This window comes from Eleutherodactylus coqui, chromosome 2 (genome assembly GCF_035609145.1).
Source record: "Eleutherodactylus coqui strain aEleCoq1 chromosome 2, aEleCoq1.hap1, whole genome shotgun sequence".
In the NCBI taxonomy this organism is placed as follows: Eukaryota; Metazoa; Chordata; class Amphibia; order Anura; family Eleutherodactylidae; genus Eleutherodactylus; species Eleutherodactylus coqui.
The window spans coordinates 59,168,477-59,182,934 of NC_089838.1; the positions used below are offsets into that span (position 1 = coordinate 59,168,477).

The 14,458-nt window shown below is 43.6% G+C and overlaps 1 protein-coding gene across 2 annotated transcripts in view; it reads right to left on the reverse strand.

Moving 5' to 3' along the window:
* LOC136610564 (gamma-aminobutyric acid receptor subunit pi-like) overlaps positions 1 to 14,458 on the reverse strand; it is a 69,988-nt gene that overhangs the window by 52,398 nt on the left and 3,132 nt on the right. For both annotated transcript variants that reach the window (XM_066589793.1, XM_066589790.1), the window contains exon 2: positions 6,499 to 6,596. In XM_066589793.1, coding sequence (XP_066445890.1) covers positions 6,499 to 6,596 — 98 coding nt within the window. The remainder of the gene's footprint in view (positions 1 to 6,498; positions 6,597 to 14,458) is intronic.

The window sequence follows — 14,458 nt, forward strand, 5'->3', positions numbered from 1 at the left end:
CAGAAGGGCATTATTCTCTGTGGTGCCAGAGAGGGTGAATACATACTATGGCACTAGGAGGGGCATTGGGGGTAGCAGCAGGATGTGGAGTGTGTTTTCCGAGATGAGTCATAGCTGGTGGAAGTCTTTATGGTGATCTGATCCAAATAGAGAAGAAAAGAGAAAGTGAATGACTCCAATCAAATGACGCATCACCTGTTGTCACTGGAGGTGAAAGCAATAATAATCACTATCACTGTGTAGAGTTGGTATCTAATTATTATGTGGTGACTACATTATTCAGACGTATACTGCAGCTGAGCTTTTCCAAACAGAAGAGAAGCAGGAATATTACAGCTAAGAGCTATATAAAGCAAACAAAAGCGATTGTGTGAGCTTGTGTGTGTGTGCTGTATTCTAAAGTGTTCTAAAGTTTCTAAAGGCTAGGCTCACACAAGTGTATTTGAATTGTGTTTTACACGTGCCATGTACGTGAGTATAATATATGGTACATCACGGCAATTCAAATACACTCACAGTAGCGTTGTTTCATTGCATATAATATGTGAGGAAAAAAGAACACAGCATGTTCTATTTTACAGTGCATTACACGCAATAGAGCTCTATTGTTCTCTACATTACATTGCGTATGTGTTGCTAAGAGACAGAGTGGGAAGTTCTAAATAAATTAAACCAGAAAGACTGCCCATGACAGCATGTGTGACATATGCTGCCAAGCACAGTCAAAAATCGCTGCCATATGTGGCAATACACCACACATGGTAAAATGCTACATTATACACGTGTTTTACCACACACCTGTGCAGCGTCTAAGGAACCGGCCCCAGCCTAGGAGAAAGCAAGGTAGAGTTTAGGCCTTGTGGCATGGCCATACCTATTTAAGACAAGTATTGCTAGACTGGACATGGCTATGGGGCACTTACATAACTCTTCTCCCCAAAGACAAAAAAAGAATACATCACGGAACAATAGAATAGAAGAAAGTGACTGGCAGGATTAAAGAACAAGAGGCAAGTGGAATGACCATCACTTAGCCTGAAAAACCACATGAAGGGTGGTAGCCAAAAGCAAATATCCCCAACTGAGTTGACTAAAAAAATGGCAATGAGTATGAATCCCCTGAGACAGTTGAGACCACAGATGGTGCGCACACACTAAGTGCATTAGTAGGGACATACAGATAAGAACCTCCAAGTGCATTTGCATACAATCATTCAACCTCAAACGTTCTTTGAATAGGCAAGTGACCATTAATCAAACTCCCATCATCCTCCTCCTGCACATTGTCTTAAACATTATAACATTGCATGAAATAACCAGCAAAAATCAACTTATGCAAATAACTTTGAGGAATAAAACACATTAGCACTATAAAGTTATGCAATGGGGCAAACAACTGACTTTAGAGTCATTTTTGGGCTTAATAAGTAAGGGATAATCTCTGAGGAAAAATGTCCAAGAGGTTAGACAGGAGTCTCTTAACACAAAGTGGTGACCTGATATGTAGCAGTGGGCTCTTCGGGCTCAGATTCAGCACTGAAGCCTGTGGGTTTGGGGTTAGATGTCCACGACTCTATTCCCGTTGAAGAGCATAGGGAAAGGCTCTTATGAAGAAAGAGTTTTACCTCCTCATCCTTACTGTCCTGGTGGTCCGCTGCCGGGTTGAAATAGTCAAAGTCTGGCAGCCGCCGTGGTGAACACAGTTCTGAAGGCCGCTCAATGTCTTTGTCACCAGACACCTGGGGTACTGCATAGGGTTGTTGCAGTGAGTACAGCCAAATTCCTGAAGTGTCATAGTGTTGCCTTGTCCCTTCCACTGATTTCGGGCAATTAAGAGTCCATCCCTGAGAGAGTTCGGTAGGAACCACATAAGGGGTCTAGGGACGCGAAAACTCTGGTCATCCACAAAAACAAATTTGAAATTTTCATCCCCCATATTTTTTCAAAAGGGCAACTGATGTGGGGGTAACAGATTTCAGACTGCTTCGTTGTCTTTGTGAATAAGTATCCAGGGTGGATACTGCTTCTCCACATAACTGTCTCAGGTGTGGTATCGTTGCAGACTGTGTAGTGGTTTCCCTACTGAAAGAGCAGAGGTGGAGGCAGCAGAAGGGACAGAAGCAGAAGAAACATTCTCTGCAGATGAAGAAACCATCGCTGGCCTAACAAGTCCTTGCAACTCCGGCTCATCGCACCAATAATAGCGGAGTCTAGAAGGCGGGTATCCAGCAGGTACTCCACACAAGCTTTTATGATCATCTCACCTGGAGAAGTGGTCTGAAAAGAAAAGTCCAGTGGCTCACTTACCGAGGGTGATGACTCCTCCCCCGGGAGGCTCTCTGCCTCTGGCTGCTGTTCCACGGTGGGGGCAACCCCCCTCACTTTTTCCTCAGCCACAGCGGGAACTCGGTGGTGGGAATTTTTCATGGACTTTTAAGTACTAGTTAAAGAAGAAGGCTGGACGCCATCTTGTGGGTCCATGTCCATTTCTTCCATTACAGTTAAACAGTGCACACTGGGCAACATAACAGGATCCAACATTTTCACATGTCCTCGTTGCAGGGTATAATGCATCCTGGCAATATATGAATGGGACTCAGGTGGAGAATTTTCTTTTTCTCTCTGCATTTTTTTGTTTTGCAGGCAACTCAATTTTGTCCCTCCGGTAAATCTTCAGGGGCGCAGAGGGCTGGACAATTAAAAGTTTCTGTAGATGCTTCAGACACAGGCATTAACTTTTTTCCTCTGTTTTGAGAAATTATGCCGGAGGCACTTCTCTCCGGCTTTAAAGAGTAGGCACGTAGGAATCATCGTGTTCATGACGCCAAGATAGCTCCGCCTTGCAGCATCCAAGGAGCGGGCCCCAGCTTGGAGTTAGCAGGGTAGAGTTTAGGCCATTTCATGGTGGCTCTACCATCTCCCACCCGGAGGGTAACCAGGGACACGTCCAAGAGGCCGAGGGCAGGCTATTAAATAGGTTAACTCGCTGGTGGTTTACCTTAGTCCTTTTGTCATTCATGATGCCACCATTCTGTCCTCTGCAGTGATTCCAGTTGTTAACAATAAAGAGTCTACACATAGGGATTTAACTTTCAGAGCCAAACCGCGAATGGTCAGTGAAGCTAGTTTACTGGAAATAACTATCTAGAGTTCAGCAATACACGCCAGCAGGAAAGTAGTACAAGACAGAAAGTGGTGTGACAGGGAGGATGATTCACAGGTTTACAGACGAGTCCACAGTCCAGTTGTCTGTGGGATTCTGTTCCAAGCCACTCTCCTTCTCTCTTCAGCTCTCTACCGGTCATCACTCACATTTGGAAAGTGGGTACGGTGCATGGCAGCTCCTCATTCTCTCTAAGTCCCTCCCATCCATTAACACAGAGGTCTGGGTACATTGGGCCCAAGGCATTCACAAGACATCTGCTCGGCCTCTTCTATCCTGGTGCTCCTCTAAGAGCTGAGCGAAGTCTCTCTTACTCAAAAGCGGTACACTCCAACTTCAGCCAACTACCTAGCTAGGCTGGGATGTCATAGTTGCACGGGTCTCACAGGCATTCTCCTCTGCATCCACCTTGCAAACGCATATATATCAAACATGATCAAGTGACAGACAACAAGATACTTTTCCAGACATAACTCACGTTAACTCATTCAGTGCTGCAGAGGTGCAATGTCAAATTCATGTCAAATATATACAACACAAAGACACTGACAATGCAATAAGCATTAGACAAATGCATTCAAACTTATGGAGAAGGCCTACTAACTCTTGGTTGCTACACTTGTGTGAGCCGGGCCTAATTGTGGCGCTCAGTGAACCAATTAATGATGCATGACATCATTGAATGCTGTGATTTGTTCATCGACTGCTGGCTTTGATTGGCTGAGGCGGTGCTATTGAACCAATCACAGCAATTGCTTGCTGGAGGCAGGCTATTCAAACCCCATTAGCAGCAAGAGATGCTCCATCAGCGCTGAGGACTGGACGGAAGTCTGCAGGAGCACCGGAGACTAGTGGGAGGGATCCGGACAGCGACCTGATAGGTGAGTATAAGACAACCCCTAAAAAATAAGACTCTGTACCTCTTTTGGGGCAAAAATTGATATAAGACAGGGTCTCATTTTCAGGGAAACACGGTAGCTCTAAATCTGCTTTTGGATCCTCGGCAAAATCTTTACCCCAACTGACCCACATCATAGGCCTCTCACCCAGCCATGGAGCAATCCACTGTACACTGATGAGTGGCAAAAACCCTGGTTATCTTTCCTTTTTGGAGAAGACTCTGGCTTTGGCTTATATTCCTAGTCATTGTTACAAAACTTTGTTAAAAGGTCAGATTTTGCTGCCTTTATAATAAGTGGGACCGTAGAGGCATTGTTTCATCTTTCTATTTGCATATATTTCCCAAAGAAGCATGCATGGTCTTACAAGTTTCCTTATACCTACTAAGTGCTCTCCCTAAGGAGAAACTTTACCCCTCCCTACCCAATTAATTGCTATGACTAAGAGCCTAGATCAAGGTTCAAAATGTGTCTGACTATATTCATACCACTTTCACACTTTTGTGTACGTGTCTGTGTTTGAAGAGTGTCATTAACTGTGATACCTCACATGATTCAACTTCATGCCTAAACGTATATAGATGTCATTGACTACTACTGTAGGTACTACTATGCAGTTTTGCAGCATTCCCTTGTATTGATGAGCATAATCAACTAGGTTTTTCAATGCAGTAAAACAAAAATAAAAAAGTAATAAGGTGCGTTCACATGTGCATCCAAATGCTATAAATAATAATCATCATCATTATTTATACAGTACCAACATATTCCACAGCGCTTACAATACAGGGGAAATAAAAACAAGACCACAGTTACATGAAGTAATTAATTGATGGAAACATTAGGGGTGAGGGTCCTGCTCCATCGAGCCTAAATACTACAAATAATGGGATGACACAGAAGGTAGAGGGGCTGGAGATGTGCATGGATTGAGAGCTGGAAAGTGAGGGATACATAACATAGTAACATAGTTTGTAAGGCTGAATGAAGACAATGTCCATCTAGTCCAGCCTATTTATCCTACTGTGTTGTTGATCCAGAGGAAGGCAAAAAACCCCAAGAGCAGAAGCCAATTAGCCCTTTTGGGGAAAAAATTCCTTCCCGACTCCCTAATGGCAATCGGACTATTCCCTGGGCCAACCCCTAATATTTCCTACCTGCCTGTATACCCAGATTAACAAATAACCTAAGATTTATATCCTGTAATATCCTTCTGCTGCAGAAAGACATCAAGTCCCCTTTTAAACTCATCTATGAATTTTGCCATTACCACATCCTCAGGCAGAGAGTTCCACACATATGCTATACACACGGACAATGGCCAGGCTGTATATTGGCTAAATTGGTATGACTGCAGGTGCTGGTTGATTATGGCTATCAGGAATTGCAGTCAGTAGGACAGGGAGCATGTTATCAGGCGGCATACAGAGGGGTTTGGTTTAGGAGGTATGGTATGCCTCCCTGAACAGGTGTATTTTTAGACCACACCTAAAGTTTAGTGTGTCAGTGATTACCAGGATAGCTTTTGGTAGTGAGTTCCAGAGGACAGATGCTTCTTTGGAGAAGTCTTGGAGGCAGGAATGAGAGGTTCGAATTAAAGGAGCACTTTCACAGTCTGATTTCGTTAATGGAGCAGAGGGTGCGGGCTGGGTGTGAATTGAGATGAGGGAAGCAATGTAGGGTGGCGCGGTGCTGTGGAGAGCTTTGTGGATGAGGGTAGTGAGTTTAAATTGTATTCTGTATTTGACGGGCAGCCACTGCAGTGACTGGCGCAGGGCGGAGGCATCCGAGTAGCGGCTGGACAGGAAGATAATTGCTACGTTAAATTATCTACCTATTTCTTCATAGATAGTTGAAGTATAATTTTTTTCATTTACAAGGAAACATTCCAAAATAGTACCATGCTCTTTTATTCTTACAGTGTATCCATTTATTAAGGAGGAAGAGGTGGCTCAGTGGTTAGCTGGGGTCCTACATTTAAATCTGACCAAGGGCAATATCTGCATGAAATTTGAAATGCTCTCAGTGATTGGCATTGTTGCCATGCAGTGCTGGGGTCTTAGCTTCAAATGTGAACAAGGGCAATGTCTGCATGGAGTTAGATAAGGATTATTATTATAAAACACAAGGAGAACATACCAATTTTACCAGATTTTGAGATTTGGACCTAGGGCCACAGCACTCCAAGGAAACATTACTAACTGCTGAACCACCAACTACCTAACTGAGATTCAGGTTCGCTCAACAATACCCATATTAATTTATTTAACAAAATCTCTATCCTTTTGAAATATTTTTCTTGTATCTAGACTGGTGAACAATACAACAAATAACTTCTGATTTACCAATGAACATTTTGCCTATTGAGTAGGAATCTTCTTAAACTCAGATTGACATGCATAAGTGAATAATATAAAAAAAACCTATGATACGTACCACTGAAATTTGGTCGTAAGTATTTATTGTAATCTTTTGTGAGATTTTGAAATCCTGAAAGTGCATCTGTTTCTTCAGCTTCTATAGCATACATATCCCTAGAATATAAATATAATCTGATTACAACACATTTTACCAAACACAGTCTCATGGCACTAGCCACAGTTTAACCCACAGGAGACCTGTTCAGGCCCACTTCACACAGTCCACAATAGTGGGAGGCGACAAGCCTTTGCAGGCTGGCTGGGGCACAGTCCTATGTCACCCACCTGCAGGCAGACATACCTGGGTTTCATTCTGCCACTATTCAGGATGTAGCCACATGCCTACTGGCAGGGTTATTTTGGTTTTCCCCCATTACACAAATATCAGGGCATCTGGTTCTCTATTGGCCCTTGGCTCTGTCAGAACAGGTTGCATGCTGGGAATGGTCCATAACCATTCACCATTCAGTGTTTGCTCCCAGCAAGCCATATGAGCAACAGCAGTCTAGAGCAGTCTCAGACATAGACAACAATTTTGGGGTCACTACTCTCAGCAAGTCCAACTCCAAACATGGATCCTCCTCACTAACTAACTTATGGCAGGTGCGCCTCAACTTAGAAGCACTCTGTCCTTGAACTCTATGACTGTCCATGAGATGCTTTGAGCTTCTCATACTTATAACCTGGCCCTCTCTTAGGACATATCTCATACAGTGCCCACACATTCTGCACACATGACCACTGACCTCAGCCAACCTGGGTGACCACCCCATAGGCATAGTGCTCATTTATTCAGCAATTGAAATATATTGTACAATAACTGTAATAATATGCATCTTAGTCATCCCATACTATAGTCAGTGCAACATCATAAAACATGATATGAAGCAATTTAACATAACTAAAGATTAAAGACCTCTTCACTGGTGCAGTTGAAAGATATAGTTTATTGGAAGGCATGGTTTTGTGCTCTGATAGTTTTAGTCAAGGCACCCCTTGCATGGTAACATAATAATATAATTTCTAGGGCTAAAAAGGCGATGTTCCTGATGACTGGAGAATGTCAAAGTTGTACCCATCCATAAGAAGGGTAGTAGAGAAGAAATCAGGAACCACAGGCCAGTTTGACTTCCATTGTAGTTAAACCAATGGAAACTCTCCTGAAAAAGAGGAAATTTGACCACTTAAAAACCAATGACCTGTTGGCCCCAAAACTGCATGGCTTTATTCAGGGAAGATCAAACTAATTTAATTATTTATTTGACTACACTCATTGTCAAAAAAAATTCAACCCCCTAGAAGGAGCTGTCAGAATCAAATGAAATTTTCTGTGTGATTGTAATGTTGATATAAGTAATTACAATATGAGAACAAAAGGATAATTTTTTTATGGAAAACTGAACACTTGAAGGGAGGCTCTAGTACCCTGTTGTACCGCCCCTAGCTTGGATGCAAGATGTGATAGGGGCAGGCATATAGACTATAGTATCATGTTGTACCGCCTCTAGCTTGGATACAAGATGTGATACATACTGGCATGGAGGCTCTAGTACCCTGTTTTACCACCTCTAGCTTGGATACAAGATGTGATATCTGCTGGCATGGAGGCTCTAGTACGATGTTGTACCGCCTCTAGCTTGGATACAAGATGTAATACATACTGGCATGGATGCTCTAGTGCCCTGTTGTACTGCCTCTATCTTGGATACAAGATGTGATACGGGTTGGCATGGAGACTCTAATGTCCTGTTGTACTGCCTCTATCTTGGATACAAGATGTGATACTGGTTGGCATGGAGACTCTACTATCCTGTTGAATTGCCTCTAGCTTGGATAAAAGATGTGATAAAGCTGGGCATGGAGGCTCTAGTACCCTGTTGTACCGCTTCTAGCTTGGATACAAGATGTGATACTTTCGGACATGGAGGCTCTAGTACCCTGTTTTATTGCCTCTAACTTGGATACAAGATGTGGTACAGGCAGGCATGGAGGCTCTAGTACCCTGTTGTACTGTGATATGTGTGGGCATGGATGCTCCAGTTCCCTGTTGTACCACCTCTAGCTTGGATACAAGATGTGATACAGGCAGGCATGGAGGCTCTAGTACCCTGTTGTACCACCTCTAGTTTTGATACAAGATGTGATATGGGGAGGCATAGAGGCTCTAGTACCCAAGTGTACTGCCTCTAGCTTGGATACAAGATAAGATACGGACGGGCATACAGATTCTAGTACCCTTTTGTAACTCCTCTAGCTTGGATGAAAGATGTGATATATGCGGGCATGGAGGCACACAGGTTCGCTATGGTATCCTTCATCATATTGGTCCACATGTGCTGTAACTGAGCCTCTAGATTGTGCAAATTTGCAGGCTGTCAATGTTGGCATCCCATACACTTCTAACGTGCAGATTTTGGTGGGGAATTGAAAATAGCAGAATTCTGCCAGCAATCCTGCAATAAAACCTGCAGTTAGCAGTGTGGCTTTTGATGTGGAATCCAGGGATGGCATATTCTACACTATTTTTGCAGACTATTCCATCCCGTGTGAAAGGTACCATAAGGGCACTCCTACTTGGGATAATGCATGATACGCAGAGTATACATTTAGATTTATATTTAAATAAACTGGTTGACTTTTTCACAGAGGGCAGTATGAAGGAAATTGACACTTTTAGGGCAAAAACACATGGTCGCATGTGCTAATATGCTCACCGCTATGGAGCGTATTAGCACATGATCCAGGTATTTTTTTGACTATTTAAACTCTGCGCTAGTGCACATGAGTGTTAAAAAAGTGTGAAGATAAGTCCTGCCCTATCTTAGACGCATGTAGTATTAACGTGAGAGAATCCTGATAGTGGAAGCGAAACCATTGAAATCCACTATATAAGGCACTTGTCAGGCCTCACGTGGAATACTGTGTACAGTTCTGGACACTGGTGCTCAGGAAAGACATTGCAGTGCCTGGAGGGGTTCAAGGAAGGGCAACTAAATTAATAAATGGAATGGGAAGCCTGGAATACCCAAAATTGGGATTATTCACCCTGGAAAAAAGATGGTTAAGGGGTGACCAAATAACTATGTATAAATACATTAGGGGACAATACAAGGATCTCTCCCATGATCTGTTTATACGCAGGACTGCGTCGCTAACAAGAGGGCATCCTCTACGCCCAGGGGAAAGAAAGTTTCATCACCAATACAGAAGGAGTTTTTTATTGTAAAAGCAGTGAGACCGTGGAACTTTCTGCCTGAGGACATGGTGATGGCAAAATCGATAGATGAGTTTAAGAGGGGACTAGACAGCTTTCTAGAGCAACATGACATTACAGGATATAGACATGAAATAACTAGAGAGGTTGTTGTTCCGGGTCTTGCAGTCAGGTAGGAACTTTCAAATGATCATCCAAGGATCATTATGACTGCCATTATGGAGTTTGGAAGGAATTTTTTCCTCTAATGCGAAATGCCCACGGCTGAGTCGGGTTCTGACTGTGAAATCTCGCAGTGGAATCAGACGCTGTGCTCCGGCATTGACCCTGCGTACCTGTTTTGTAGTCTTCTCTCTGCTCTGCCGATGTGCTGACTGGGGTGCCGCCAAACATGCACAGTGCAGAGAGTCACACCAGTGATGACGCAGATCCACTGTAACTCGCAGCGGGACATGCTGTGATTTTCCCCTGCGAGCGGAAAATCGCTGTTGATTTCCGCTCTTGGACAGGGAAATGTGCTTTCCTTGCATGTCCTATGGGCAGTATTTGCTGCGTGATCCGGAGTCGAATGCTTGCTCTGGATCCCGCAGTGCAATTACGACCGTGGGCATTCGGCCTAAATGGGCTAAATTGGCGTCTGCCTCATTTGGGCTTTTTTTTTTGCCTTTCTCTGGATCAACAAGAGGGGGTGGAAGCAGGCTTAACTGGATGGGTACTTGTCTTTTTTCAGTCTAGCATACTATGTTACTATAAGAAAAAAACGAAAAATAGGGAAAGACCTATCCTTTCTCACACGTATAAAACATACATGCGAATAAGACAGGGCAAGTCCTATCCTATATCACGCAAAAATCATGTCCTTGAGAATCCCCATTAGGATGAGCTCCTCCCCATTAGGATGAGCTCCATGCCTGCCAATGTCATCCAGTGTGCTACTTGTGCAATGTATACATTCCTTGATCAGCCAATCGAGGGTGCATACTGTTGTGCAAGATGTGTGCACGTCGCACATTTAGAAGCCCAAATTCTGGATCTAAATGGGCAACTGGCAACACTGAGAGCCATTGACATCATGGAAAGGAGTTTGGTGCTCACTGAGCAGGCACTTGCTGGGGTAGAGGCGGGGGTGGATGGTAGTATGGAAGTGCAGGGGGAGCAGGCAGCTAGCTGGGTGAGAGATAGAAGGAGGCGTAGAGGGAAGAGAACAAGGAAGGCTAGTCCTGAACTGGCACAACTCAACAAGTCTGCAACGTTGGCAGATAAGGGGGATGCCATTACAGAGCCAGCACCGCTGCAGCACGACATGCCCTCTGAACGTCAGGGAGCTGACTGCTCCAGTGAGACGGGGACGGGGAGTGCAGGGCAGGCTAGACAGGTCATAGTGGTGGGGGACTCGATTATAAGGGGGACAGATAGGGCAATCTGCAATAAAGACCAGGATCGTCGAACGGTGTGTTGTCTTCCTGGCGCTCGAGTTCGACACATCGCGGATCAGATTGACAGATTACTGGGAGGGGCTGGAGAGGATCCAGTGGTCATGGTGCATGTTGGCATTAATGAACAAATTAGAGGTCAATGGAGGACCCTTAAAAACGATTTCAGGGACCTAGGATCCAAGCTTAGGGCAAGGACCTCCAGGGTAGTTTTCTCAGAAATACTACCTGCACCTAAGGCCACACTAGAAAGGCAGCAGGATCTTAGGGAGGTAAACCAGTGGCTCCGGAGTTGGTGTAAGAAAGAGGGATTTGGGTTCCTGGAGAACTTGGCTAACTTTGCTGTCAGCTACAGGTTCTACCGTAGGGACAGGCTGCATCTTAATGGAGAGGGTGCAGCTGTGCGGGGGGAGAAGATGGCTAGAAGGCTGGAGGAGTGTTTAAACTAGGGACTGGGGGGGAGCGCAAAAAGAGAAATAGGGGGGTAGTCAGTGTAGCAAGCGACCTGGGTCTAAGCAATGGGAAGAGGGGTCGAGCAGGGGATGGGGTTAGTACAGTTAGAACTGACAGATCAGCCAATAGTACCATTAGCAACAAGACGAATTTAAAGAACAAAAAAAACTGTATAAATTGTATGACCATGAATGCAAGAAGTCTGATCGGTAAAGTAGGTGAGCTTGAAGCGATATAGTCGGAATAACGGAAACATGGCTTGATGATAAGTGGGATTGGGCGGCAAATTTACAGGGTTACAATCTCTTCAGAACAGACCGTGGGAACCAGAAAGAGGGAGGGGTATGTCTGTATGTTAAATCGTACTTAATGCCGAGACTACAGGAAGATATAGGAGTAGGAGATGAACACGTGGAATCTCTATGGGTAGAAATACAGGGAGAAAAAAACAAAACAAAATCCTGATAGGGGTTTTCTATAGACCACCAAAAGCAACAGAAGAAACTGAAACCTTACTATTAAGTCAGATAGAAGAGGTGTCAAACTGCAATGAAGTAATTATCATGGGGGACTTTAATTATCCAGATATCATATGGGAAAACGAAACCTGCAAATCTCATAGAGGTGATAAGTTCTTGAGATCAATTAAAGATAACTACCTTACCCAACTTGTGCAGGAACCAACGAGAGGAAGGGCCATTCTGGACTTAGTACTAACTAACAAACTGGACCTAATAAAGGGGGTACAGGTTGAGGGGCACTTGGGGAACAGTGACCACAATATAATCAACTTCCAGCTGTTATTCAATAAGAAGCCTTATTAGGGAGTGACAAATAAACTAAACTTTAGTAAAGCAAAATTTGATCAGCTTAGAAGTACTATCGGTAACATTAATTGGGACAACATCCTTAAAAATATCAGTACAGAGGACAAATGGGAAAAGTTTAAAAGCATCATAATCACCTCATGTGAGCAGTTCATTCCCTTTAAAAATAAAAGAACTTCAAATAAAAGGAAACCAATGTGGCTCGACAAGACGGTAAGAGAGGCAATAAACACAAAAAAGAAAGCTTTCAAACTACTAAAGCAAGATGGCAGCGAAGAAGTGCTAAAATCGTACAGGGAAAAAAACAAAATATGCAAAGATAAAATCAAAATTGCTAAGGAGGAGGCAGAAAGACTTAAGAAATAATGCAGGAGAAATCATTGAAGATGATGGAGGGACGGCAAATCTATTAAATAGTTTCTTTTCAAGCGAATTCACAAACGAAAAGGAAATGCCACACGAGATGAAGGGGAATAAAATGAACCCCTCACAAAATATCTCATACCTAACGCAGGAAGAAGTGCGGAACCGCTTAAAGATTATTAAAATCGATAAATCGCCAGGCCCAGATGGAATACACCCAAGGGTACTAAAGGAACTAAGTGATGTTATAGCTAGGCCGCTATATATAATATTTGTGGATGCTATCAAGACCGGGGTTGTACCATTGGATTGGCGCATTGCCAACATGGTTTCAATTTACAAAAAGGGGACCAAAAGTGAGCCTGGTAACTAAAGACCGGTAAGTCTCAGTTCAGTAACTGGAAAAATATTCGAGGGGATTCTGAGGGATGCCATCGAAGAATACCTCAAGGAGAACAACGGAGTAACTCCTCATCAGCATGGATTCATGAAGGGTCAATCATCTGATCAGCTTCTACGATGAAGTAAGCTCTAGGCTGGACCTGGGAGAGTCTATTGATCTCGTATATCTGGACTTCTCTAAAGCATTTGACACCGTGCTGCATAAGAGGCTGATCTATAAAATGAGACAGCTCGGATTGGATGAAATTGTGTGTATCTGGGTAAAGAATTAGCTCAGAGATAGAAAGCAGAGAGTGGTAATAAATGGTTCCTATTCTGATTGGGCCACTGTCGCTAGTGGGGTGCCACAGGGTTCAGTATTAGGCCCAATTCTGTTCAACATATTTATCAACGATCTGATAGAGGGGCTGCACAGTAAAATATCAATATTTGCAGATGACACAAAATTATACAATATAATCAATGCAACGGAGGACAAGGTATGGCTACAAACGGACCTAGATAAGCTGGGGGCTTGGGCAGAAAAATGGCAAATGAAGATCAATGTTAAAAAATGTAAGGTTATGCACATGGGCAGGAGAAGCGGATGTCACCAATATACACTAAATGGGGTACTGCTAGGAAAAAGGGATATGGAAAAAGACCTGGGGGTACTAGTGGATTGTAGACTAAACTGGAGTAACCAATGCCAGTCAGCTGCTGCAAAAGCTAATAAAGTCTTAGGGTGCAGTAAAAGAGGTATAAGGGCAAGGGATGAGAACATTATCCTCCCACTATTTAAGGCACTTGTCAGGCCTCACATGGAATACTGCGCACAGTTCTGGTCACCGGTGCTCAGGAAAGATGTTACAGTGCTGGAGGGGGTTCAAAGAAGGGCAACTAAACTAATACATGGGATGTCTGGACTGGAATACCCAGAGAGGCTATCCAAATTGGGATTATTTACTCTAGAAAAAAGACGGCTAAGGGGTGATCAAATAACTATGTATAACTACATGAGGGGACAATACAAGGATCTCTCCCAGGATCTGTTTATACCCAGGACTGCGACGGTAATGAGAGGGCATCCGCTACCTTTAGAGGAAAGCAGGTTTCACAGAAAAGGGTTCTTAACTGTAAGAGCAGTTAGACTGTGGAACTCTCTGCCTGAGGATATGGTGATGGCAAAATCCATAGAGGGGTTTAAAAGGGGACTTGATGTCTTTATGGAGTGGAAGGATATTACAGGATATAAATCTTAGGTTAATTGTTAATCCGGGTATACAGGCAGGTAGGAACTATTAG